The 26,209-nt window shown below is 37.4% G+C and overlaps 2 protein-coding genes across 2 annotated transcripts in view; both read left to right on the plus strand.

Moving 5' to 3' along the window:
* Positions 1 to 26,209, plus strand: part of LOC146482818 (uncharacterized) — a 410,856-nt gene that overhangs the window by 159,278 nt on the left and 225,369 nt on the right. The gene's annotated exons all lie outside the window — the stretch shown is intronic.
* Positions 1,475 to 17,900, plus strand: LOC146482821 (uncharacterized). The gene is made up of 9 exons (XM_085106652.1): positions 1,475 to 1,543; positions 2,119 to 2,187; positions 3,701 to 3,772; positions 6,005 to 6,079; positions 6,927 to 7,001; positions 7,108 to 7,292; positions 10,896 to 11,021; positions 13,036 to 14,634; positions 17,367 to 17,900. Exons 4-9 carry the CDS (start codon positions 6,009 to 6,011, stop codon positions 17,774 to 17,776), a joined length of 2,466 nt encoding a protein of 821 aa, XP_084962778.1. The 5' UTR covers positions 1,475 to 1,543; positions 2,119 to 2,187; positions 3,701 to 3,772; positions 6,005 to 6,008; the 3' UTR covers positions 17,777 to 17,900.

Raw genomic sequence — 26,209 nt, forward strand, 5'->3', positions numbered from 1 at the left:
AATTAAAATGCTCATGCGTACCATAACACAGAAAACGTAAATGTATTGGTAAACACATTGGTGGGTTTTATCCGTTACTTGGTGGATATAATCTGCTAAGAACTTTTACTGAGCGTTGTGGCTGCAACTGACCTTAAAGTTCTCATTTTACACATTTTTATCTAGGAGCTATTTTATGAAGTTGCAGGTGGTATCTTAACCCATCGGTATTTTAGGTGTAATTTTAGGTATTTCAGGAGGTATTTTAATCCATCGGGCTGAAAGGACTTCTCCAAATCTCCCCCCCCCCCCCCCCACCCCCTTTTTTGTCTAAACTGAAATTTAAGAAATTGTATATCGAGATCATTTGCACTGAGCTGGTATCCAACCTTTTGGCACAGAATTTGACTTCTCTGTTACCAGATAACGTGACTAAAGCACGCTGATAAAAAAAAAAAAAAAAAAAAAAAGACAAAAAAAACAAATAAAAATTTTAACCATCAACCATCAGTTTAACTCCAAAGATTTAACGACGGAAAATAATTTTCTAAGGTGCCTGATAGATCAATTCTCCTTATATTACAGTTTACCACGTGCACGAATTACAATACCTAGAGAACTGGAAAACACAACGTCTGGATTTCATTATGCGGTGACGCTGAATTATAGTGTCTCAGCTGAATATTTAATTTTTTTTTCTTTCAGAATTATCACGTTTTGTTAGGTTCCGACATATATTGATATTATTGTCTTTGTTTCTCGCTGTCTAAAATAGTTAAAAAAAAATATATCCATTTTGTTGCAGGAGTTTGTCTGGAAATGGTTTTAGCAATCTGCCTTCAGGAATTTTTTCCACTCTCAGGGCACTAGAGTTCATGTATGTTTGTCACCATTAAGCTCCATTAGTTCGCTTTGTATCATTTGTTTTAATACATTTACTTCTAAATAAACCTTAATAAACCTTAATACACGCATCCTGAAAAATGTGGATACCGCAGCAAGGGTCATCTGCAACGTCTGCTACAAAAACTCTTTGTCTCACGCACAAAAATATGAAACACAAACTTTCTGATAGAAGAATTTTGCAAAGTGAGTCTGTTATTTTTCAGCTATCAGTTCCAACAAAATGGAATATAGTCGAAGAATTGGTGACGCAACGTTGATCCTTGATAATCACTGTTAGCGTCAATCAAGGTTGTTCTGGTATTTAATTGCTTCTGATTATGTCAAGTGAGAACGCAGAATAAAGATCAGCGACTGCTATTGTTGCCCTTTATGTTTTCATCGTCAACTGCTTATAGTGTATTTTGGATAATTAGAGGCTGTGTAGGTGTTAGTATAAAAAAAGGAAAAGAAATTAATTGAAGGTGCAACTCACGCTATTTGGTACCTAAAAGACCAACGAAATGGTTTTTAATAACTGTGCTCATAAACCTAAAAAAACAAGTCCTATGTTTTCTTTTTCTTTTTTTTTTTTTTTCTTTTTTTGCAGTAACTTGGCAGATAATAAACTCAAGAACATTTCCGCCGGTCTTTTCTGGAATCAACAGTCTCTAAAATATTTGTAAGTACCAGGGTACGCCCTGTCGTGTTTCTATTAGGGCTGAGGTATCAGCATACGTTTAGTAACTGTGCTTTTTTACATGTAATAACACGAAATCAGAATTATGAACTTAATTTAATGTTAACCCTCCTTCGTCTTCGAGTATGTCGGTCTTGAACATCACTGATTGATCGACTGACTGATTGACTGATTAATTGATTGATTGATTGATTGATTGATTGATTGATTGATTGATTGGTTGGTTGGTTTATTGATTGATTGATTGATTGATTGATTGATTGATTGATTGATTGATTGGTTGGTTAGTTGGTTGGTGGCTGAACAGTACAATTAAACATTATGTACGAGCATGCTCTACGAGATAACACTCGATTGAAAGATGTTGAACAATAAAGAATTAAAGAAGTCGCAGAATATCAATAAGTGTTGGTAAATAGCTACAACTATATTTTTAATTTTTTACTTAAAATTGTAATGCTACACAATTTTAGCGTTGATCTGTTTGTTGTTAGTGTTTCATTGATTTGGTTTTGGGCGTATTGGAGGTTTGCCTGTTTTATTTTCGTTCTCACTAGGATTCTTCAAAATAATAGTATCCGCTCCATACCAGAGGAAGCCTTTAACCTCACAAGCCTTAAATACTTGTAAGTGTTAAAGAAAGGTCTGACAACAGTGCAAGGATAGCTGTAGTAAACATTTCAATAAGTAACTAAATCACTTTAAAAAAAGTTCAACGCAATTATTCCAACTTGTTCAACTTATACTATTTGCCAGAACTACTTAGGAACAAAATTAGTAAGAACGTCTTTCAAGTTAAAAAGGGTAACGAAAGATATCTCGTCGTGTACTTGCATCCTCCAGAAGACTGTAAATTTGGTCATTTAAAGTTGTTGTTTCTTGGCGGACGGCGAAGAAATGCGCCAAAATTAATAATGTACGTGTACATCCACTGTACCTCAGCTTAAATCATATTGGTTTATGATGTCCTTGTTACCGTCGTTGTAGTAGCTGGTCAAAATACTTAAATTTTTCTGTTGACTTCTAGACATATTTTTTAAAAATATTTATAATATTATGGAAGACAGTACTGACTACACAGGTTATTTTGAACACTAGAATCTGCGAACCATATCTCAATCAAAAAGAAAATCAAAGGGACGAGTATACAAAACCTGATTAAAAGCATTGTTGTTCATTAACATAGCGATTTTCAAAGTCGTGCAACAGATTCCAAAACTTACAAGTCAAAGATTAACTAGCCGATAATGATGTCAAGGATTTTTGTAAGCTTTGAAAAATGTTACCCAAAAAGGGACATAATTACAAATGAGTGGGTGGTAAAATTATTGTACTGCGTTCGTCCTTGGACGAAAAAAAAAATGCTGCAGTTGTGCGACGGGTACTTATTCCAAATGAGTCCGTTGATGAAGGGATTATGTCCGCCTTTTCCGTTATTACCTTTCGCAAACGAGGCTTCACTCTCACAGAAATTGGATACCGCTAACAATATAATACCAAATGTCTTCTGGTCTATAGATATATCAGATGACAATTCATAACAGGTGTTCGAAAACCTGGAGTGTACCATGCAGTAAGTCCTTGTGTCCGGATCAGATATATGCCTTGATTATCTGAGCGGGTGAATGCCTGTCCTAGCTAACAACTGTTTGGAAAACAGAAGCACAGATCATGCAACCATCATTAAGCAAACTCTTTAGTCCAAAACAGGGGCGCCATAACTCGTCAGAGAGAACAACAACAGTAGCATTGATTCATATGTTCGAAACTTTCAGTGCAAGGTAGCTTCTACCCGCTGGTTGAAAAGATATGATAGACCGTAGGGGAGGGGCATGGGGTTGTTGAGCTACAAAATCCACTGAACTGTCGGTATCATAAACTATTCCTACATGGAAGTAAACTGATCAGGGCCCGCCATTGGCGACGGAAAGTCAGGCTTGCCGTCTTGAGGATGGCAGAATATAGCATAGAAACTGATTTCACGGTCACTTGGCACCTAAAATAGAGAAACTTGAAGACCAATTACTGAGTTCACTGTCACCAACTGCTACATAGTACCTTTATCTGGAGACAATTCGATAATTAAGATAATTAAACAAGCTACCAACTGGCGCAATAAATTTTTCTTTCTCTCGGCAGATTGCTGTCAGATAATCCTATACATTCCATTGGATCTCGCGCATTTGTTTTGTCAAAACAAGTTCTCTTAATGTGAGTATATGTTGGAAAATATTCAATTCCGTAAACGCTTCTCGCGGTTAAAGCATGCTCTTAATACTCCAGGGTGTGTTGTGACTCCTGACAACAAGAGAGCTCTTCCCTGTGGCAATTTCTGTTGTTGGCGCATGGCTGGTGACTTAGATTGACCAACGGGAGTATCTCCAGCGGCGGCTTCTACCAATAAAGCCGAATTAACGCAGGCAAAGCCAACAACCGAATATTATTCAAACTTTCTAAGAGTAAGATCGGAGTAATGTTATGGGGAAATTAAAGGGCTAATGGATGACGTGTTTTAATGGTGATTCTTGTGTTGATTTTGTGATGTGAGCGTGCTTTTCGAGACGTCAGAAGTGAGCGAGTCCCCGGCCTTCTCACTTGTCCCTAAGCATCCAAAGGCCCTTTTTGGAGAAGGAAAAACTAAATCATGTGACTCCAGAGGTTCGGCTCAGATTATAATGAAAGCAAAATAGTCGTTATGGTCGCTACAGACCTTTAAAACATGCAAAGTTTAATTCTTTTAGTATTGAAGGGACATCACAAGGTCGGCGGTTAAAGTGCTAAATAAGGGAGGATGCCATTTTCGGAAGAGCAACAGTCGCTCGTGGAATCATCGGATGAGATTTTTTTCCAAATAGTTTCTAATAGTTAATAATTAAGCTAAAGATTCCGAACGGGTGTTCGTTCCTTAAACAAGGACCCGCACTATAATAGGGATAGCTGCTCCCACTTTTGTCACACAGTCACCGCTTCAACGCCTCCGTTTAGGGATGGCGGTCATAGTGAGCAAGTACGAAGTAAACGTTGCGGAATTGGTATTTCAAGAAATAACATCAAAGTTGTCTTGAAATAATCACCTGAGCCCTTAAAATAATATTTTGGCCAATATATATTGCAATTGAGCCACAAAAACAAATTAGGAAATCTCTAGCTTTATTCACGAGGCAAATAGGCATACGAATTTCAAATTGAGTTATTATGTCAATATTATAAACGGAATTTGCAATGTTTACAGCTCGGTGTCTACACTGGAATGACTGACGGCTTGGCTAGGCCATGGGTTCCTTTCATAGTGCGGGTCCGTGTTTAAGGTACACAAATTTGCCTTTAAATTTACCCTTAAAAACTTAAAGGTAAAGGAAAAGAAAACAACAGACTTTCACCTTTCAAAAACTTCATTTTTTCTGGACCCGATAACCTACAGATACGTTATTTTTCAATTAATTATTTTTTTTTTTTCACCTTTTTACGGCTAAGAGCATCGTTCTGTTCTTCGTTTTTTTGACCTCTTGACCAACCATTTTAGGCCCTTTCAAAATGTGCAGGTCGCCCCAAAGAACATTGCGCTTCGAGTATTTGACGTTAAATTCAATTTTTTCTAGTTTTCTAAAAGGATTCTGACGTCAATCTACTAGCCGGTTGATTGGCGACCGAAACTTTAGCATTTGTCGTCTTTTGTTTAACTTTCACATCTCGTTTTGTAACGAAGCCACCTTTGCGCTCGAATGATATTACGGGTCAACCGTGACAGTTTTTGATAAATTTATTTATTTGGAAAAGAAAGTCGTCCTTAGCGATTATCAAAACAAAGATTAAAGGGTTATCGATGTAAAAGACTCGTCATAAACCCGTTACTCTCATGAATGGTATCAAATAGCACAATAGATAGCAAACATACAAACAAACATTATGGAACCCATATAGACTACATAATGTTATTTATGTTGCGACATGATGCTTACGTGATAACCCGTTGAGGTCTTTGGTGTGAGGTACCAAGATCTAACCAATGATGTGTTAGAGTGGTTCCGACTAGGTTTATAGTCGAGATTCCTTGTTAAAAGCGCTAGCGTCCTTCCTTTCCTTACATTCAGAGTGTTCATAGTGTTTAAGGGACAGTTTTTTCTCGCTTCCTCCCCTTTCGCCAGGCAATGGGTTATCACTGTTTCTTTGCCTTTGTCTACAAGTCAATATATATTAGTGGCGTTGTTTTTCGCCCCACGTTTGTTAATTAAGTTTAACCGTTTACATTTATTGCGGTGTTATCAGCTTTAGCCTTAATTCAATTAAACCTGCCACATCCGTGGCCAGATTCATCCAACACAGTTATGTGTTTTTATACTCTGCGCTCCTCGGTGGGGTGAAACTTACCACAGAGCTCACGTTTGACATTAGGCTGGTCTAACAGGCAAATGTGGCGATATAATTTTTGTTTCTTGTCGTTAGATACATGATACGGACAAATTTGGAATCCGTTAGCTCTACATCTCTCGGTGGGGCATCCAAGCTAACCACTAAAATGTGAGTATCAAAAAAAAAAAAAAAAAAAAAAACTCTTCCGTGTTTAAACGGTACGGTGTTCTATTTATACCGGTCTTACCCGCACTCCTTAACCTATGGATATCTGACGGCCGCTTCGATTCAGACGATTGATACAGATTGAAAGAGAACATGTATAAGGTGGAAGGGACAATATCATCTGAAAGGAGCCTCCTTGGACTGGAGAACGGATAACACGAACGCGTTTATTGATCATCTTATATCAAAATGCTAACGAGTTGATCTTGGCTGTTTCTCTTGTATTCACTTGGGAAAGACCAGTGCAAATTGAAAACTGAAAATAATGGGCAGAAGGGGGAGGGAGTAATAAAGTGGAAGTTAATGCGGAATAGAAACGGAAGAAAAAAATAAAGAACGAATGAAAAAGAAAAGAGAGAAATAGAGAAAAAATAGGAGTTATTGAGAATAGAAGGGAGACACTGAACAGATAAAAAGGGACGAGAGAATAAATGTGATAGGATATCACAAAACTGGTAGTCTGGTAGAATAAGAAATTATAAAATGCACAATGTCAAAATCAATAACACAAAATAAACCTTTCCAACATGTTGTAGTTTAAACATCTTATTTTGCTACCGCTAAAAAAAAATGCAAATATACAAACGTGCAAATGGTATAATTACAACTGCTGTAAATTGTATCGTCATTTGCCATAGGGTCATATTCAAAAATACGCTAAAAAAGAAAGGCTGCACATTTCGACATATTAGAAAAATATATTTCCTTGAAATCAACCTTGCTCTTTTTTTTTGCATGAATGGTTCAGTCTACCTGTTTAAACGCAAATATTTTTTTATACGTTCTGCAGAAGCGTTAAAAATAGAGAAATAGGTTCCATGAAATTCATGGATTCGAATGGCAGAGAACGCTGCAAAATCCAGCTGTAAGTGTTCAACTAATTATGTTCTGAATATTTTATTGAGCAATTCCTAGCTTCATGAGCAAAGTATTTTATTATTTATTTCTGTTTCTTACGACTTGCGATATAGGGGCTTAGGGGAAGGCGAATCAGAAGACATAAACCTCTCAGAGGAGTCAGCGAATTGGGCCGTGAAACCGGCATTTTTGGCTGCTGGGTTTGCAAATACATCACTTGGAGAATACAGACTCCTTCCATGTTTAACCGGCACGTTTTTGAAGCCGGGCAGCCTTAACTGCCTGGAGTGCCCAGCAGGTGAGTCCTTTCAAACGTGTATCCTTTGTTTTGCTAGAATTTCACGTCAGCCCTATCTAGATCGAACTATTTTCCGTGTTCTGACGTCCCCTCAAATACCGTAAATGCTTGAATTAGCGCCAGGGGTACTTATTTGATTTTCTGGGGCAAAAAGGGGGCGTTTCTAAATTTCGGCCTCAGAATAATATTGTTTTTATTTCAAGTAAACACTAAAGTGAAGGGCCTATGCACTCACATGGATATTTCCCTCGAAGAAATGAGAAGAAAACCTGCAAAACTTTAATGGTCTAAGATTTGTATTTGTATTACGCGCAGTAGCTCACAACACAGAACATATATGTTAATAAAAACTAACCGTGATGTAATGAAACGTTTGTTTAAATAGATCCGGAAACGTATCCTCAAAAACGTTTAGATATTTATATTTTTTAAAGCTTATGTATGCGAGCGTACGTAATAAACGCTTCATAATTCTGGTAAAATTGGTAAAGCGACCTACAGAGGGCCATTTTAGATCGGTCAATCAGATGGAAGAACGTGACTGATTTTAGTCGATTTTAGTCTTAGTTGAGATCACGAGGCGGATTTTACAACAAACGGAAAAAAAAAAGAAAACGCCCTTAATATACAGTAGACTTCCACTATCTACAACAAACAAAGCAGACAAAAATTTCTTCAAGACAAAAGAACTTCGGGATAGGCAGTGGCAACTTTACTGTAATCCCTACCCATGTCAAGAAAAATGGGTTTATGTCCCAGGCAGGGGACGTTTACTGTACTCTACAGCGTTCTACTCAGCCAAGTGAAATTATAACAAACGATAAAACTAAAGTAAATATTATTTGCATTCTCAAATCGAAATACCTTATTCTCTTTAATTTTCGCGGGTTCTTAAATTCGCGATTTTAGAAAATTCGCGAACTTAAAGACCTGCGAAAAATAACGACCGCGAACTTTGATTTTGCGAAATTTAATGGCCATAGAAAAATCATGTATTTGTGTTTTCAAGAGTCCTAAACAATTTTTAACACAAGGTGTTAGTACAAGGAGCTATCATCTATCAATTTTAGATGTTAATCATTGTCAAGATTCGCCTAAGGCTTTTCTTCAGGATCTGAGTAATCATCTTCGCACAGTTCCTCCAATACATCCTTTGTACAGTCAACCATCCTGTTCCGGGTGCTTGTAGTGTCTAGTTACGAGTGTCTTGTATCTTTTCATTATTGCCCTGTTCCTTGGTGTATCGTCCATTTCTTAAATTACATCAAAAGGAATTTCCAGACCTCCCTGAATCAATGGGGATAGACGACAGTTTTCATCAGTAACGATACTCTCGATACTCGATAATGACTCGGAAGAACAAGTACACTTTTTTTATTACTGAAAGACTGACTTTTAGAGGAATACAGGTGCCACTAAGGGACAGCATTTTAGTTCTTTTTCGCTAGTTGATTAACGTACTATTTTTGTAATAAAAGAAAAAAAATTAAGTCACTTAATCGCTAATTTCGCGAAATTAAATTCCCTTCAAACACAATTTTTCTCTGCGATCGCGAAATTAAAGATTCGCGAAATGTGCCGAGAACATTTTCGCGAAATTTAAGTTCCGCAAAAATAAAGGAGAATAAGGTACTTTCGAATTCCAAAAAGGCGTTCTCACAAACCTCCATGAAAAGGAAGGGAAAATTGGTTTATCGTGTCGGATCGAAGTAGAAATCAACAGCGCGCGAGCGCGCTTACATTAAAGATATTAGAACTTTCATGTCCGCGCATGATGAAAACTAAATACCGTGGATAATTCACAGATTCTATTTAAGAATAGAAGCATGTTTAACTGGGTATCATAGTTTGCCGCTAATCACAGAAAGAAAACAGACCAACCGACTTCTCGGCCGCTACCAACTGCACATGCGTTAGTACTGATAAGAGTGATGTTAAGTTTGTTAAGGAGCTAAGAATTGCTTACGAATTTCATGGTGTTAGGATAGCAGCTATTGATTGAAGCCGAGGATCCCCTTCAGTTGAATCTATTTTTTTTGGTTGAAACATTGAGAGAATAAACTCTCATTTTTAATGCCGCAGAAAAGGTGTCGTTAAATGAAAAATGAGCTATTAGAAGATCCAGTTTATTTTTTGCAAAATTCACATATCTTCATGAAACAAAGATCGGTTGGTATCTAGTGAACACAAATGAGTTCTACTTTCTTTTTTTTAAATTTAGTTTACTTTAGTTTGTTTACTTTAGCCTTAACAGAAACAGATACACCATTAGCATTGAAGTTCAGACTCAAAATATAATCCTTACATGTTTTTTCAACTGTGTTAAAGGGCGTCCAAAGTATTACTGAAATAGCACCTGTTTCTATCAAGTCTAATGCTACCTTAAAGATGGTGCCTTCTAATTATAATACAAAGTTACTTTTGCGCAGTTTATGACTATACAGAAAAAGAAGAAATTTCCAATGACTATTGGAATCCCAAAAAATAAATTGGGGGTAACCACGCATTTTTTTTTTTCTTTTTTTTTTGAGATAATTAATCAACAATAATTTTAAAGGCAAGTGAAAAGAAACGATAAAAACAAACAACGTTTCGGAGTCGTAAAATGCCATTATTACGCTGCAATATGCCAAATATTATTCACTAGATGCATATTTTTTTTATTTATTTATCTATCTATTTATTTAATTATTTATGTATTTATTTTTTTGTTTATTTATCTTTTTATTTTATTTGTTACCGAAAGAGGTCCGATGTTTTAAAATGTGCTGTTCTACCATAACATTAATCAAAACCTCTTCCAGTGATGCTCAATTTTTTATTATCTTGGGGCTACAAAATTATCAACACTTTCTGAAAAACTTTATATTAATTAATTCATTATGCTTTAGGTCCCGTTTATATGGAGGAAAGTTGTCCCGGGAAAGAGGGTCACCCTACCAGCCGAGTCACCTTCAGCGAGCGTTTATAAGAGAAAAAAGTTGACCCCTTTGCCCGAGCCAACAGCGCTCGCGCATGCTCAGATTGTCTCGCCTTGACGGAGTTGACCCGGCTAGGCGAACCAAAGTGTTTATATGGAGAAAAGTTGGGCCGACTAGGAGGGTGATCCTACCATCGAAAAAGGGTGACCCGGCCAGGTAAGTCACCCTTCCAGCCGAGCCAACTTTTTGTTTCTCATGTAAACGGTTCGCCAAGTTTTGTAACGAAATATAGGAAAAGTTGGCTCGCTTAGGGTAGCTCGGGTAGGCGAGTGACCCTTCTACCCGGGACAACTTTTCTCCATATAAACGGGGCCTTAGAAGTCAGATTGTTGACGCCACCATGCAATATATATATGTGAAGCAATCATACAACGCCGGTAAGCGTTATATTTTTCCTCACGCGTTAAAGCAAATTTACTTTTAAATTCGATAAGGTCCTATTATGGAGAAAAGACAAGAGGCCTTTAAATTGCTTTGTTGAGGGTCTCTTAAAGTGTAGTGAGAGCTCAAGAAGGGAGGAGTGCGACTCGTTTCGCGCAGTTTACTTATGTACTTGCCCTGCAAGGCTTCTCATGTTTCTTATAGGTTGAACATGTTATTTTTTTTTTCTTTAACGTCTTAGGAGGTTTTTATTCGGAGACTGAAGCCTTTGTCAGTGAAAGTTGTTTACATTGCCCTAATGGAACATTTGTGCCGGAGAACGATGCGCCTGGGAGGAGAGCCAGAGATTGTAGGGCCTGTCCACAAGGTAGTACAATTATCTTGCTCCGGTGTATTTTCTGATTTTTAGGGTTAGAAATCTACCACGTAGCACAAGAGATGTAGTAACCTAACTAACCTACTCTGCAATTACTTATGGCAAGTCCTGGCAAGGTTGTGCACAGGGCGCCCACACAAACTATGTGACCGTTTGTATTTTGAATTTATAGAGGCAATGTATGGGAATATCGAAAATCCTCGTATTATCGTACTAGATTGCGATAGATATTCTCATTTAACATCAAAATAAACGTATTTTTACCTTAAATGTTGTGTGTTGTCATTCCTGAGGTTGAATACGGCGATTTTAGCCATTTCGAAGGGTTCGGCGTTGAACGTTCACTCGAGCGTAATAGAAGAGTGAGAAGGGAGGAAAACTTGTTTTGAAAGGGTTCCAGCGTCGGAGCGATTTTTCCCCAAAAAAACGCATCGCTCCGATTTCAAACTTCACAGCATAAAGGTCAAAACATTTTCGATTCTTCTCGTACCTTCCAATCGAAAATCCATCCAAACAGCCCGGAGCTAGTCCTCGAAGAAAATCAAAATCCCACAGTATTCGAGCGAGTGGAATATGTAGCAAAATTCATACGTGCCAGCCACAAACCGTCCCGCTGATTACCCCTTTCTGATTGGACGATGTTAGACAATAGCACGTATAAATTTTGCTACGCATTCCACTCGCTCGAATACTGTGGGATTTTGATTTTCTTCGAGGACTAGCTCCGGGCTGTTTGGATGGATTTTCGATTGGAAGGTACGAGAAGAATCGAAAATTATTTGACCTTTATGCTGTGAAGTTTGAAATCGGAGCGATGCGTTTTTTTGGGGAAAAATCGCTCCGGCGCTGGAACCCTTTCAAAACAAGTTTTCCTCCCTTCTCACTCTTCTATTACGCTCGAGTGAACGTTCAACGCCGAACCCTTCGAAATGGCTAAAATCGCCGTCTTCAACCTCAGGAATGACAACACACAACATTTAAGGTGTTTATTTTGATGTTAAATGAGAATATCTATCGCAATCTAGTACGATAATACGAGGATTTTCGATATTCCCATACATTGCCTCTATAACTTCAAAATACAAACGGTCACATAGTTTGTGTGGGCGCCCTGTGGGTTGTGGGGCATTCTGCCTGCTTTCCCTTTGTGTCCAAACGCACCAATGAGTAGCTATATAATCCCATGTGGTAGTCTTTCAGTCCTGCCGACGCATATGACTACACTAGTTATAAAACACTAAAAAGACTAATATATACTGCACTACATTTTAAACTTGTGGTAATCATAGGGTCGAATTGAGGTTTATGAAATAGGTCAACAAACAATTTAAATAATTCGCTTCACATGATTTAAAAATTTAAGGTGGCTCTTATGCCCGTTTTACAAAACCTTTTTTGTGTTTTTTGTTTGTTTCCATTCGCAAAAAAGTTACGTCTTGGTATTTTTATCACAATTCGATAGTAAAACATCGGGATCGCACAGCTCCTTTCTGACTTATGTTATCCGAAAGCTGAAACAAGGGCCTTATTTAACCGGTTATATTGTTGCCATGGTTAGCTGTTCAATCAAAATAAATGGTCATAAACTTTTTACAAATGTCTAGTCAATTGTTTGATACCTGATTGTTTTTTTTTCTCGCTTTTTTCCCTTTTTAAATAATAATAATAATAATAATAATAATGATGATGATGATGATGATGATGATGATGATGATGATGATGATGATGATGATGATGATGATAACACCAATTATTTACTTTAATTACTGCAAATGTATGTATCACACTGTATGTATGTATGCATGTATATTTTTTTATGCTTGTTCATGGCAAAAATAAATTGAAATTGAAAATAAAGAGAGCTAGTACTGATCGATCAAATGATAGCTGAAAGGAAGTGGTGGAAAAATTGTAAGCCACCTCAAAAACATATACAGACAGAGATAAACAGATATGCATGGATAAGCATATTAATAACTAAAATTTGGCTATTTTTCGTTAACAGGAACTGACACTAGCTCTTTTGCTGGATTTCGAGCTTGCAAATGTCTGCAGTCGTTTCGTCGGACAGAGCTGTTTGGGGAATGCGAACCATGTAGTAGTGGTTTAGAATGCGCCGATGACTTTGCAACTTTAAAGTCTGGTTTCTGGTGGAACTGGAAAAATGAAACACACAAACATATTTATAAAGAATTCACAGGCAATGTCCTCAATGTCTCTACTGAAGTTAATGCAAACATGGATGGCTCGCTACCCAGTCGGTCGTTAACTAAGTACCCATACGCTTTACCAAAACCTCACAGATGTCCCCGCCAAGAATCTTGTACTGGAGGTATAGATTCTAACTGCAGCAAGGGATACAAAGGTCCATTGTGTGAAATATGCAGTGATGGCTTCTACAAACAACTTAAAACATGCAAGCAGTGCCCAACAAAAGCATGGATGATCGGGCAACTTTCCATCTTAGCAGCAGTCATTATCATAATAACCGCTATCCTGGCATGGTCGAGCAAAAAGAAAAGCAAAAAGAATCTCGGGCGTTCTTCAGTGGACATTCTTCTTGGGCGGCTCAAAATCGTAATTGGCTTCTACCAAGTAACTTTTGGACTGCTTGAAGCATTTGCATACATTAAATGGCCCGACTATCTTGCCTACATCGGAAAATATTCTCAGATGCTACAGTTCAACGTGTTCCGGATTGCGCCTGTTCACTGCTTCTTCCTAGAATTGAAAATCGATGCATTTGGAGATCTGTTTGCCATACTAACAGTGAATGCTGCAGTCATCATCCTATCACTATCTGTTTATGGAATCAAAAAGTTATACCTCTTGCGTTCCTCATTGGATGACCAACAGAAAGCCGTGAAAATGTCTCAGACGAAAGAGTTGATCTACAGAAACGCCTTTTTCATCCTCTATGTTACCTACCTCAGCACTTGTTCTAAAACAGCAGCCGTACTCCCTCTCGCTTGTCGTACTCTTTGCAACGATGATGAAGAGGATGATTGTACCAGATATTTAAAGGTGGACTTTGGCATGAACTGTGATAGTTCAAGATACAAGCGTTTAGTTAACGTCGGATACGTTGCCGTTGGTTACGTCCTCCTTGCGCCAGCTGCATCATTTCTCGTCCTCTGGAGACAAAGAAAGGCGTTGGGAAGTATTGGAAAAGAGAACGATGGTGAAAGTTGCGACGACGACAATGAAGCAAAAAGCACTGAATCGCTAACAGGATTACGATTCCTGTTTGAAAATTACAGGCCTGAAGTATGGTATTGGGAACTTGTTGACATAGCCCGTAAGGTTATTCTGACATCTGGTTTAATCCTAATCGGCGGTGAGAGCAGGTCCTATGCAGGAATCGCTTCCATCACATCAGGTATCTACGCAGTTATCTTTGCCCTGCAAAAGCCAGTGGTAGATCCGTTCGAAAACAGGTTAATGCAAACATCGCTAGTGGTCACTTTCGTCAACTTGGGAATAGGGGCTGTGAGTAAGATTCCCGGAGAAAACATCCCTACATCTGTTGACCGTGTCCTGGATAACATCGTGTTCCAGTTACTGGTGGTTGGAGCAAATGCTTTAGTGATTGTCCTTCTAATAGGTAAGAAAGCATTTTTGTCGATCAGCTTTTATCTTGTTCAGCCTGGAAAAAAAGGGGGAGGGGGATAACACTACTAAACACCAAAAAACTTGGTGACTTTTCCTAAAAAGTATCATCCTGCTAACAATGTGGTATAAAAATGTTTCGATGACGTGGCTTGCTGATGCCATGCAGACAAAAATTTGACATCACATGGTCTCCAAATGTTATTTCAATTTATTTCTTTTTACCTATCTGTGAGAGATTTTAAAGGATCTTACGCGCTATGCTATGAGGGCCTCGACAAGAACATCCACCATTCTCTTTTAGACAGAAATTCAAGGATGTTTATACGGTGAATTGAAATTCTGAACCATCCTGTGTAATATAACACATTCCGGTCTTAATTGACCATCAAGACGTTCTTAATTTATCAGAGGTTTTATTTGATGAATTGATGATGTGCTGTTTATGATTTTTCTTGCAAATTTCTAACACAAACCGTCTGCTTAATTCATCATTGTAACATCTTAATGGTCATCGCTTGTGTTGAGGAAATGATATTTCATTAAGTTTGTAGGACTTTTCAAACCTATTATTCTTTCGATTTACTGCTTCAAAATGGTTAATTTTCCGTTCGAAAACGGCACACTTATGTCCACAACATGTTAACAATATGGCAGCCACAAATTTAATCCGGAATGAATAAACCAAATGATGCTTTGATGTCACACAGGTAGGGGTGAGCGGGTCCCCTCCCTCGCGATATACGCGACAAGAATGGATTTTCATTGGCCTGCTTTTGTTGAAGACAATCAGAACAATACATCCCGACTAGGAGAGGGGAGAGCTTAATGAATAAATTAATGTGCAAATTGTGGCTACGACGAAGAAAGAAAAAAGAAAAAGAAAAAAGAAATTGACCCGTTTTCAGACACTGTATGTCCCTCAAGGCATCCCGCGTATAAATGCCTTTTCGGGTGATTTTCAGCATTCTAAACAATTTAAGTTTGAGGAGAAATATATTTCTTAACATTCGAAAATTCACAAGGGAAAACTAACCTCGTTTCTGGCAAAAGTGAGCTCCAGATGTTTTTTCCTATTTCCGGCCGCCATGTTTGTGTCCTTCGGACGGCGTCTCCATACAAAGCCTTATAAATTTGTGTGAAACATTTTGTCAAATAACTCTAACACGGAATACCGTACAGACCTGACACTTAAAAAGGCTTCTTATTTACTTATGATGTATAACATGTCAATTTCTTGACTTCATTCACAGAATGGTTTCAATATTTTTTTCACGCACACGGCAATGGCGTGACAGTGAAAACCGGCAATTCTTGATATGTATGCACTACATTTCGAAGGCAATCGTGAACATGTAAGTTCGTACTCGACGTGATCTGGGTTAAATAAGGTACTATCGATGAAAGGGTTTTATTTTATGGCATCATGGCTTGTTGTGTAAAGCGACGTGAAATGTTATTGGTTTTCTATGGTCTATGAAAAAAGAAAAAAAGGACACCAAAACGCGGTTTTAAATATCCCATAGTCATACAAATATTCCGTAATATAAAATGTTCTGTAAATATTTCCATTACTACATAAAAATATTCCATATCCTTTAAGCGTTGAAACGAATATGTTACTTAAATTTCTGAAAGAGCAAAGCACTGCTCGATCGAAAATTGAGGATGAAATTAATAAGGATGAAAAGCGAAAGTATCGTAAATTGTATGAAATGGTTGAGAACACAAATACTCTATTTACAAGTTGTACCGCTGACATTTCTCACACGTTGATCGCAACATTTACAACATCAAAGCTGTGGCTAACTGGGATCCTTTAATTCTATTTTAATATATTTAACATTCTTAATTTAGACTGCGGCTGTCAAGAACAAATAAGTCGATTGTCACGTGATAAGTAGTGATTCGTGAACAGCCTTGAAGTTACGAAGGGAGGACTGAATAAACTTGTCTAAGCCCGTTTTTTTAAAACGCATGGAGTCTTGAAAAAAGGTGGTCAGGAGAAAGTATTTTTCCTGAGAAAGTTAATTGCACGTGAATGATAGCTTTTTATCGTATGATTAGCGGCTGCTTACTATACGTTTTTTGAAACAAACGATACACGTGCATTCTTTTAAGCCTTTTCTCATTGGCTGATCGGACAACATCAAGCATGATCCGAAGATTTCCGAATAACTTTCAAGCAATTCCAATCTCCTCTGAGACTTCACGAACACTAAATATCATCATGTAGCGACCACAACACTTCTTGACAAAGTTGTAAGGAGCTCCAAGCCATCTTCGATGGCTTCTTATTCTGAAACCATTAACCACAAAGTAATTGGCTGTTTTTTTTTTTTTTGTTTTTTTTTTTTTTTTTGCAAATAAAAATGTACAAGTACTATACTCATACAAAGTTTAAACATCTCATATAGGTAACAGTTAATAAAAGTTTTTCAGCTTTGCCAATTCTCAGCTGACAGTTAAAAAATTTGGCCAGTGCTACGCTATCCGTTTAACCCCATGCAAACCCTTGTTTCAAAACGTAACCAAAATTGCCCATGCGCCATGATAGCTCTGAGGAACTGTGGAAATTTCCATAATTCATTAACGTCTAAATGATGAATAGCAGGAAAAAAAAAAAAACGAGAAGTGTGATGCTTCCCTAATTTTTTAATCCTAGAAAACAATGATTTGACTATCACATTTCAATTTTAAGTAATCTGGCCTATTTTGTCTTTTCAGTCCAGTACATTATATACATGTACTGCTACTTGAAAGAATGGCGAAAAAATCCTAAATGGTCCCTCTCCTGCTGTCTCGCCCTGTTGCTACCTTTGAATGAACTGCAGGGCGAAATTAGAGGACTGGCTGGAGCAAACGTCCTGAAACAGCAGATCCAAACGGGTAAGATTAACATGCCGTCAATAACCAGCACACTAAAAGATAGCGGCATTGTAAATTTTACCCTGGAGGAAGAGCCAGACTCAAACTTGGCGGGAAATGAAATTCCTGACGGGGAATCAAGTCGTATTCCGTCAAGCAAAGAAGATGGTGGATGTTCCAGCCACGGCAGCTCTGAATCCCATGCTGATATCACCGTCGTCAGTATCCACACCGCGAAGCCAGCAAAATCATACGATACTGCACTTTGAGTCAATCAAATGCAACGTAACTGTTTTCCTTTTTTTTTTTTTTTTTTGATTTTGTTGGTTTGCTTGTTATTTTGTTTTATTTTGCTTTTTTTTTTCATGTTCTTTTCTCTTCACTTTGGCAAAAAAAAGCAGTATCCAGACGTCACCCTATAAACTAAGATAATTTAACGATTTATGTACGTCGAAAGATCGGGGTCTAGATCACATTGCCAAAGTTATTATAAAAAATCTCTCTGAGAAAGACATAGACTTATTTACCGATGCCGACCTGAATTACAAATCAGTGAGTAAAATCCAGGTAAAATAATTTCAATAATCAAGTGTGTCACAATTATTCCTAACTAGTACCATTATGATTACTGATACATAAGTTCATAAATAAACAAAATTTAGGTTATGAATGATTTTAGTAGTAGCGAATCGGAATATATAACAATGGAAAAAGCAAACACTACGTGATAATAAAATATACATTCTCTGCAGCGTGCTAACTAATGAGTTATGGGATGAGCTACCTCGCATAAGAGTAAATCGCCTGTAAAATGGCTGATAAAAAGGAAGGATTTAGTAGATAACATAAAAAAGAAAAGATTTGCAGATAACATAAAAAAAGGATTTATTAGGTGACATAGAAAGAAAAGATTTAGTAGATAACACAAAAAGGAAAGGTTTAGTAAATAACAAAAAAGTAAAGATTTAGTAGATAACACAAAAAGAAAAGATTTAGTAAATAACAAAAAAGTAAAGATTCAGTAGATAACATAAAAAGAAAGTTTTAGTGGATAAATGTAATATTAACAAAAAACACTTAAGTTGATTTATTCACGTAATTTATCAACTAAAGTGAATATTGATTCGTTTAGACACAGGTCAGGCTGCACCCTTAATGTAACCAGGGGAACGGTGTGGTGTAGAAGGTAAAATAGTGACCTCAGCAGAGACAACGACGACGCCAACGAAAGCGGAACTTCAAAATTACATTCGCGGTGTTTTGTAATGTGGCCGAACTATCTAGGAGCTAACGTCGTACGGGCAGCTTTCAAGTTTAGAAAGAGAAAAAAAATAATCATCAAGCTTAAGACAGGCGTCATTTTACGTTGTTGGTTTGCAGAGGACGGCAAAGAAATGTACAAACGTGTATGATGCACGTGTAGAGCCAGTGTTTTCTGACGTTATCGTTGACGCGCCGTCGTTGCTACTAAAGCTCCTCATTTTTAGACAACTTAGGTGGCCGTTTGGTCATTTTTGGTTTTTGCTTTCCCTAAACCCAAAATTTAAAATAAGGAAAATGTTGATCTACTAGTTGATATATAATGATTTGTAGACTGTTAGAAACAAGAAGGTACAATATATATGTCGCCGTGGGACATTAGTAGTAAAGAAACCAATAAAGTTAATTTTTGTAGCCAATCACTGTGATTGCCTACAGAAACGGACGCAAAATGAGGTTCATGGCTAGGGAATTATTTTTAGGAAACTTACAAGGGGCACAAATGGGCGAGTGCGTATACGTTTGCCACAAGAAAAGGAGGGCAAACTTACTATCAAGCAAAATTGCATCTGGAAATAGTGTTAATGGTCTCATTTGTGTCGAGTCGTTCCAAATGGATAAATATACTAGCAGTGAGGTTTGTTATACAGTCCAAATGTTTCAATCTACCCGAAAAGACAACGGATTTTTCGTATTATGAATTTTCTAGTCTAGAGGGAGAGTAGATATGTTCATTGGTTCTTATTGGGACCAAGTCAACTGTCCGTAATATACCACCTGTCATGGGTGTTTAAAGGTAGAGGTTCCACTGTAGGAATTTTAAAATAAGCATTTAACAGTAATTTTTCCCTTTATTAAACAGCTCAGGTTCTTATTAAACTCCAACTAATATGTCGTTTGGAAACGTGGTGGAACAGTTGGGTTTTGGTGATTCAGTAATTCTCATCATCTATCCGTTTGGTTGGATTACTGTTGAGATCCGTCCTAGAAACCCTGTTTTTTGCGTTTGTCCAGTTATCAAGCATTCTTGTTGGAGCTTGTATAAAAGGCTCAATTAATGGCTTTAAAGTAATTTTGGTAATATAACTGTACGAACTTAAATATCTTCTGTCCAGTTACCTAGCATACTTACTGAAGCGTGTACAAAAGGCTCGGTTGATACTTTTTTAGATAACATTTGGTAATATAACTACATGAACGTAAATAACGTTTTTCCATTTACCAAGCATGTTTATTGGAGCGTGTGCAGAAGGGATCGATTAATGCCTTTTAGATAAAATTTGGTAATATAACTTTAAGAAGATAAAGTTTCTTCAGTTACCTAGCATGCTCGTTGTATCGTGTACAACAGGCTCCATTAATGCATCTTAGATGACATTTGATAATATAACTGTAGTAACTGAGAAGATAACGTTTCTCCAGTTACCTAGCATGCTTGCTGGAGCGTGTACAAAAGGCTCCATTAATTCTTTATAGGTAACATTTGGTAATATAACTGTAGGAACTTTAAAAAGAGAACGATTGCCCAGTTATCAATCATGCTTGCTGGAGCGTATACAAAAGTCTCCATTAATTCTTTATAGGTAACATTTGGTAGTATAACTGTAGGAACTTTAAGAAGAGAACGTTTGCCCAGTTACCAAGCATGCTTGCTGGACCGGAGCGTATACAAAAGGCTCCATTAATACTTTTTTTAGGTAACATTTGGAAATATAACTGTAGGGACTTTAAGAAGATAAATTGTAAAATAAGAGAAGCATTAAATAAAGCCTGTGAACCTGAAGCTGTAATATTCACATGAAAAGTCTTTGTGTGTAGAGACTGTTTTAAACGTATCCTTGTCATTTCCTTCAGCGTCTCAAAGATGTTCGCGAAATCAGTCGCCCAATGTTCTTCCTGTCTCACGAATCCATACATGTTTACATAGATCGAGTGCATTTTGCGCAATCATTACTTTTTCGTTCAAGCGGGAAGCAAAACCAAAAACCAATCGTGACTTCTGAATTGTGATTGGTTTGGCAACTGTTGGGTGGCTAGAGGGCAAATGCGTGTATTAAAAGGTTTCAGTCGGCTTGAAATGTTTTTTGATATCCAGTATGGAATGACGATGGAAATAATTGCCTTTATATACAACTGTTTATACACAGGCTTTAATTCAAGTTTCCTTTATTAAAAGTACTGAATCATTTTCCGTTTACCACTGTATATGGAATTCGGACATTTTATTTATCAAGGGGGAGGGTCTTGAAATTTTATGACGAGTTCCAATTCCCTTCTTTGAAGGGTTTTTTTTATTTTCTTTCTTTCATTGAAAAATCTTTCCCCACTCCCCCCCCCCCCCCCCTGTTGATATCTGACAAGTCTCTAAGGGCGATTTACACAGTACGACTTTGTCGCATGCGAGAAGCTTACGACAGGCCTACGACACGAATTGTTTCGTATAGATCAACCTTACAACTCGCTTACGACTTTCGTGCGTCACAAAAAAATGTCGTAGCATTTTAAAACTTGTTTCAAAATCCCACGACAATTGTAGGTATAGGAAATGTTGAATGGCGAGAGTTGTATGCGACTTTTTGCATATATCACGCGAACAGCTTGCGCTCTAGAAATCGCATGCGAGAGTCGTAAGCAAACGTTGTACCGTCTAAATCGGCCTTTAGTGTTTCGGTGTCTTAACCATAATGGGGCTGTTAGCTACGGGTTAATCGCATACTGTACTTTGGCGGATTTGAAGTTACACACACGGTTAAAATAACGAATAGAGGGTTTCTAGTAGCAGCCAAATAGCTTCCATTTTGCTGTGCGACTGTATTTTAATAACGCACAGATGATGTCAAAACGTGGTGAGAACAAAGAAGTACGCTACGCGCCTCAGGCGTGTAGCCTGACTAATGTTCTTACCACGTTTTGACGTCTTCTGTGCGTTACCAGAGTACAGACCCACGGGAAAATGGAATCTATTTGTTTTATACAATAACCGAGATATTTAAACACATTTTGTGAGCGAGCATCGCATTGCCTGAACTGAGTCAAAAACTTTCCAGTAAACTCAGTTTTAGACTACTACACACATGCAATTGTGATCTTCTAAATTAGAGTACAATCCGAAAGAAGTTCACTAACAATATTTTCAAAACTAACCTTTATTCCAGAATTAAGGAAATCCTGACCCCATTACAGCATGTAAGTCGCTTTACTGCGAGTTCTAATCGATTTCTCGCCATTACCGGATTCTGGAAATTTTGATTTTCATTGCCGTTTCCTTATTTGTCATAGGATTAACATAAACCATAACTGATATCGCTTTTGCTTCCTTGATGAAATTTGTTATGATCTAACGACCCGGCCGTGGTTGTGCATAATTTACTACTAAACAGCTAACACTTTCGCCAAACAACAGTTTTGCGCATGTATTAACGTTTAATATGCCACTTATTTGTTATCACACTTTGGCAAATATTAGAGTTGTTATGGGATAACAACCATTTATTATATGGCTGACCCTGCGAGCGGGCAAGATGAGTCAAATCCTGCGTTCTGATTGGCCAACCGAGCGGACAAGATGGAGCTATCGTGCCCGCTCCGGATTAGCCGTTGGCCGTTTGCTCGGCACTTAACAATGCAATTATTTTCTTCGAGATTCCTCTTTTTTTTTTTTTTTTTCTTTTAATTAATTTTTTTTGTGGGGGTGGGGTGGGTAGGTAATATTCCCCTAAATTTTTGGAAAACTCTCAATATCTGCCTGAAAAAAAGAAAAGGGACATGAAATCATGTTGGTGTTGTCTAATTTTTGTTTTACCTACAATGCATGAATGTGATGTTGAATCAGTGACTTGCAGCCTGTTTTATTTGCTCGGTCAAAAAAGAGGAAGTAAACATCATCAACAGCAACAACAACAACAACAATAGAAAAGTACTTCATTGAGACTAATTTTTAAAATCGTTCTTATTGTTTTGTTCGTTACTGATTATAATTGTCGATGGGCTTTCTGTCCTTCTGTCCATCGGTATATGAAATCAAGTTTTAGGAATTTACAATCTTAAACACCGCTATGCTTCTCCATACCACCACTGAGTAGTAAAATTGTGACTTGAGGAGCATCTATGTGCACTATTGACTGTTTCGTACACGCCGAGACCATCTTCACCATTTGGTAATTGCACTGCGTCTGGAAAGGTAGTTTTACCTTCTCCATTCGATAAATACGAGACGACGTGAGCATGCCAAGATTTCCCTTGGAAGTAAAAAGCGGTACAGTTTTTGTATCCATATCCCTTGATAGTTATGTATTCGTATATTTTGCATCCGTTCATCACCTCAGAATCCATTATGTTGATGTCGCTCAATTTAGCCCTCATGTAGTCGGTATAGTTGAGTCCTTTACTGTTAAAGTTGCATGTGGCTCGGACATGCGTAGAGTGGTTAGCGATCGCCTTCATCAGGGATAATGATGAACGGAACCTTTTCCAGGAACACCGGTTTTGGTTGACTTGATAATCCTCATGAAATGGCTTGGGTTTAAACTCGTTCTTGTTAGCCAAGCTGAAAGACTCCAGAAGGGTTCAAATACTTCTGTTCTCCGGATTAAAATCGCAGAAGGTTTTGTATATAAAACTGGTACTCGGATTAAACAAATGGTACACACCCGAGAAAAATTGTCTTTTTCTCCGGAGTTTCTCCTTACAAAACGTGGATTTCCGTTTCTGTCAAAATTTCCGGAAGTATCCAGCCGTGCACGTGCATTTAAACTTGTGTCTGGCGTTGTCGCATAGCTCAGTGCAGGTGCCTCCATGGGCGCACGGACTGTGGTTAGAACACTGGTTAGTGCATGGTTGGTTTGGGCATACGCTGTACATAGAAGCCTTAATTAAGCATGTTAAATACATCAAGCCAAACATCTAGGGGCTAAATTTTTGGAGCAGTTGTTTTATTTCCTTTTTTTGTTTAATGCAAATCATTATTGGAAATAACAAGATTACAATTTGTAGTTTTACATTTCAAAAATAGAGTTACAAATATCTCTGGGAGTGCTGACACATATAAAGGTTCGTTTGCATTATTTTAAACCACATGCACACACTTACACAACACTGGACACATGTACAAAAACGTACACACAAACACAAGTTGTAACAGGCATGTTAAATATAGACTAAGTAAATAATGAATATTGAAGAGATTGAATTATGAAAGGCCTTCAATGCAAAGTTTGAAGGCAATACGTTGCTTAAACTCATCAAAGTTGATTTGCTTTTGTTCAGTTTTTGACAGTATAGATAATATTTTGCAAATAACAAGCAATAATTAAACGTTTTAAGCGACGTATCTGAAGACGATAACTGATCATTACCAAATTTACTAAATAGAAATTCTTCGGTGGAGGGTGAAAAGGAGGTGGCATGTTCCCTGTTGAACCATTCCACAACGTTACTGATAAAGGACTTGGAAAAGTGGCAGTCCATGAAAGTATGACTTATCGAGTCACCTTCATTACAGTATAGGCAGTCTTTTTTATTTTAAAGACCAAAGTAATACAATTCCTTCTTTGTAACAATAATTCTATGTAATAATTTATAATAGAATTCTCTAAGTTTAGGTTCCTTACAGATAAGCTTCAATTTACTAAAATAGCAAGGCCAACTCAAATTCATCGACTGAATTTCGTGTTCTCATTTTCTTGAACCAGTAGCCTTACTTGCAAACTTTTTTGTAATAAGCCAATAGAAATCTTTGCTTTTCACCTTGAGTAAGTTTATTGAAACAGTTGGCGACAGAGAGAATATAAAGTTGTCCTTTTCGAATTTTCGTTGGTTAAGCGAAGTCTGACTTGCCTTTTCTCGCAGATGTTTTGGAATTGCTGCTATGACTTAAAAATATCGAAGAAAATTGTACTTAAGGTGACGGTATTTTTGGAGGAATTCCTGATAGGAAAGAAATTTCCCCTCATCATTTAAAACATCCCGGATAGAAAATATACCATTAAGATACCATTCGTTGAAATAAAATGGCTTCCCGTTTATTACGATTTCTCTATTATTAAATAGCACTAAATCTTGCTCTTGGTAATATCCATACAACTGTTTTAACTCCAACATGTGGATTAGGATTTCTTTATAAAAAAGTGGAAGGTCAATCTGTTTAATAAAATGGTTATCGTAATTACATCGAAGTAAGAAGTTAAGTCCACCGTACCTTTTAAAATAATAGCTTGGGATATATGACCAAGATTCATCTGAGCAGTTTTCACTTTTTAAAAGTCTGGGTATCCATGCTAAATTTAGGGACTTAAATGTAGTCAGAATTGCCATCCATATAGTCCTGGTACATTACTTGCCTTTTTATTTTATCAGGTTTTTTGTTCCATATAAAATTAAATAAATAGTTGGTGATCAACTTGACACTCGCTTCTATAGGCATGCTCGACATTGAAGCCGAATAAAATCAGCTGTGGAGTTCCTAAGCTTTTAAAAATTAGACATCTACCAAGCAGAGTTAGACTTCAGGATCTCCAGAAATTAAGCCAGTTGTCCATTTTCTCAATTTTTTTCGGTAATGTTCTTCTTGTAGTTACCTTTTTAATCGTAAGAAATCAAAATACCAAGAGTTCTGACGGGATCTTTAGTCCATGTTAGACCCAACGGTTTAGAATCACTAAAACGCCAAGGTCCCAGCCATAGTGATTTTGTTTTAGACTGGTTAAGCTTCATTATTATATGGCAAGGTAGCCTTGAAGTAAATTCGCGCGTTCTGATTGGTTCTTTCTTGGTCGGGATTTTACCATACGAACCGTTTCCATGGAAACGTTCATGAGCCGTGTATTTTTGTTTACGACGAGCGGCAAATTTGAATCCTTGCAGCTAAAACTGCGAAATGAAAACCTGAAAATACTTTTATTCTTCGCAAAGAAACTACCCAAATAACTGATTTCAACATGGACGAAGAAAAATATCATTTACAAAGGAAATTTTACTATCCTGAAGATCTAGAAACCTCTGAAGCAGGCATCATCGAAAGCCGAGGAAGCCATTGACGATTTCATAAACAAACAGAAAAGTGAAAACACAAAAGGAAGACGTCTACTGATATGAACACTCTACTCCGTTTTATTGAAGCTAATGGCTTGAATAGTCAAGCAATTGAAAGCCTACCTGCGTCCGAGCTGGATCACCTTTTGTCAATTTTTTTTTTTTTTTTTTTTTTTTTTATGAACGTACGCAAGAAAAATGGTGAGTGCGAGCCAGCAACATTTTCCAGTTTTCAGCGCAATATACAGTAATACCTATCTGAGAAGAAATATCCATTCAACTACTCAAGAGTAATGAGTTTGAAAAATCGAGAAGAGTTCTAGCTGCGAAGCACAAGTCACTAGTTCACGAGCACGACAAGAAACAAGCTGCAAGCCGCTCAGGCGATTGACGAAAACGAAGAAGATGCTCTT

This window comes from Pavona decussata, unplaced genomic scaffold (genome assembly GCF_977016875.1).
Source record: "Pavona decussata unplaced genomic scaffold, jaPavDecu1.1 SCAFFOLD_42, whole genome shotgun sequence".
Lineage (NCBI taxonomy): Eukaryota > Metazoa > Cnidaria > Anthozoa > Scleractinia > Agariciidae > Pavona > Pavona decussata.

Bases quoted from the DNA above. Each gene is read 5' to 3' on its own strand.
- LOC146482821 (XM_085106652.1), top strand. From the start codon at position 6,009: ATGATACGGACAAATTTGGAATCCGTTAGCTCTACATCTCTCGGTGGG. The intron at 6,080-6,926 runs GTGAGTATCAAA...TACGTTCTGCAG, and splicing joins TCCAAGCTAACCACTAAAAT to AAGCGTTAAAAATAGAGAAA. The intron at 7,293-10,895 runs GTGAGTCCTTTC...TTAACGTCTTAG, and splicing joins CTGCCTGGAGTGCCCAGCAG to GAGGTTTTTATTCGGAGACT.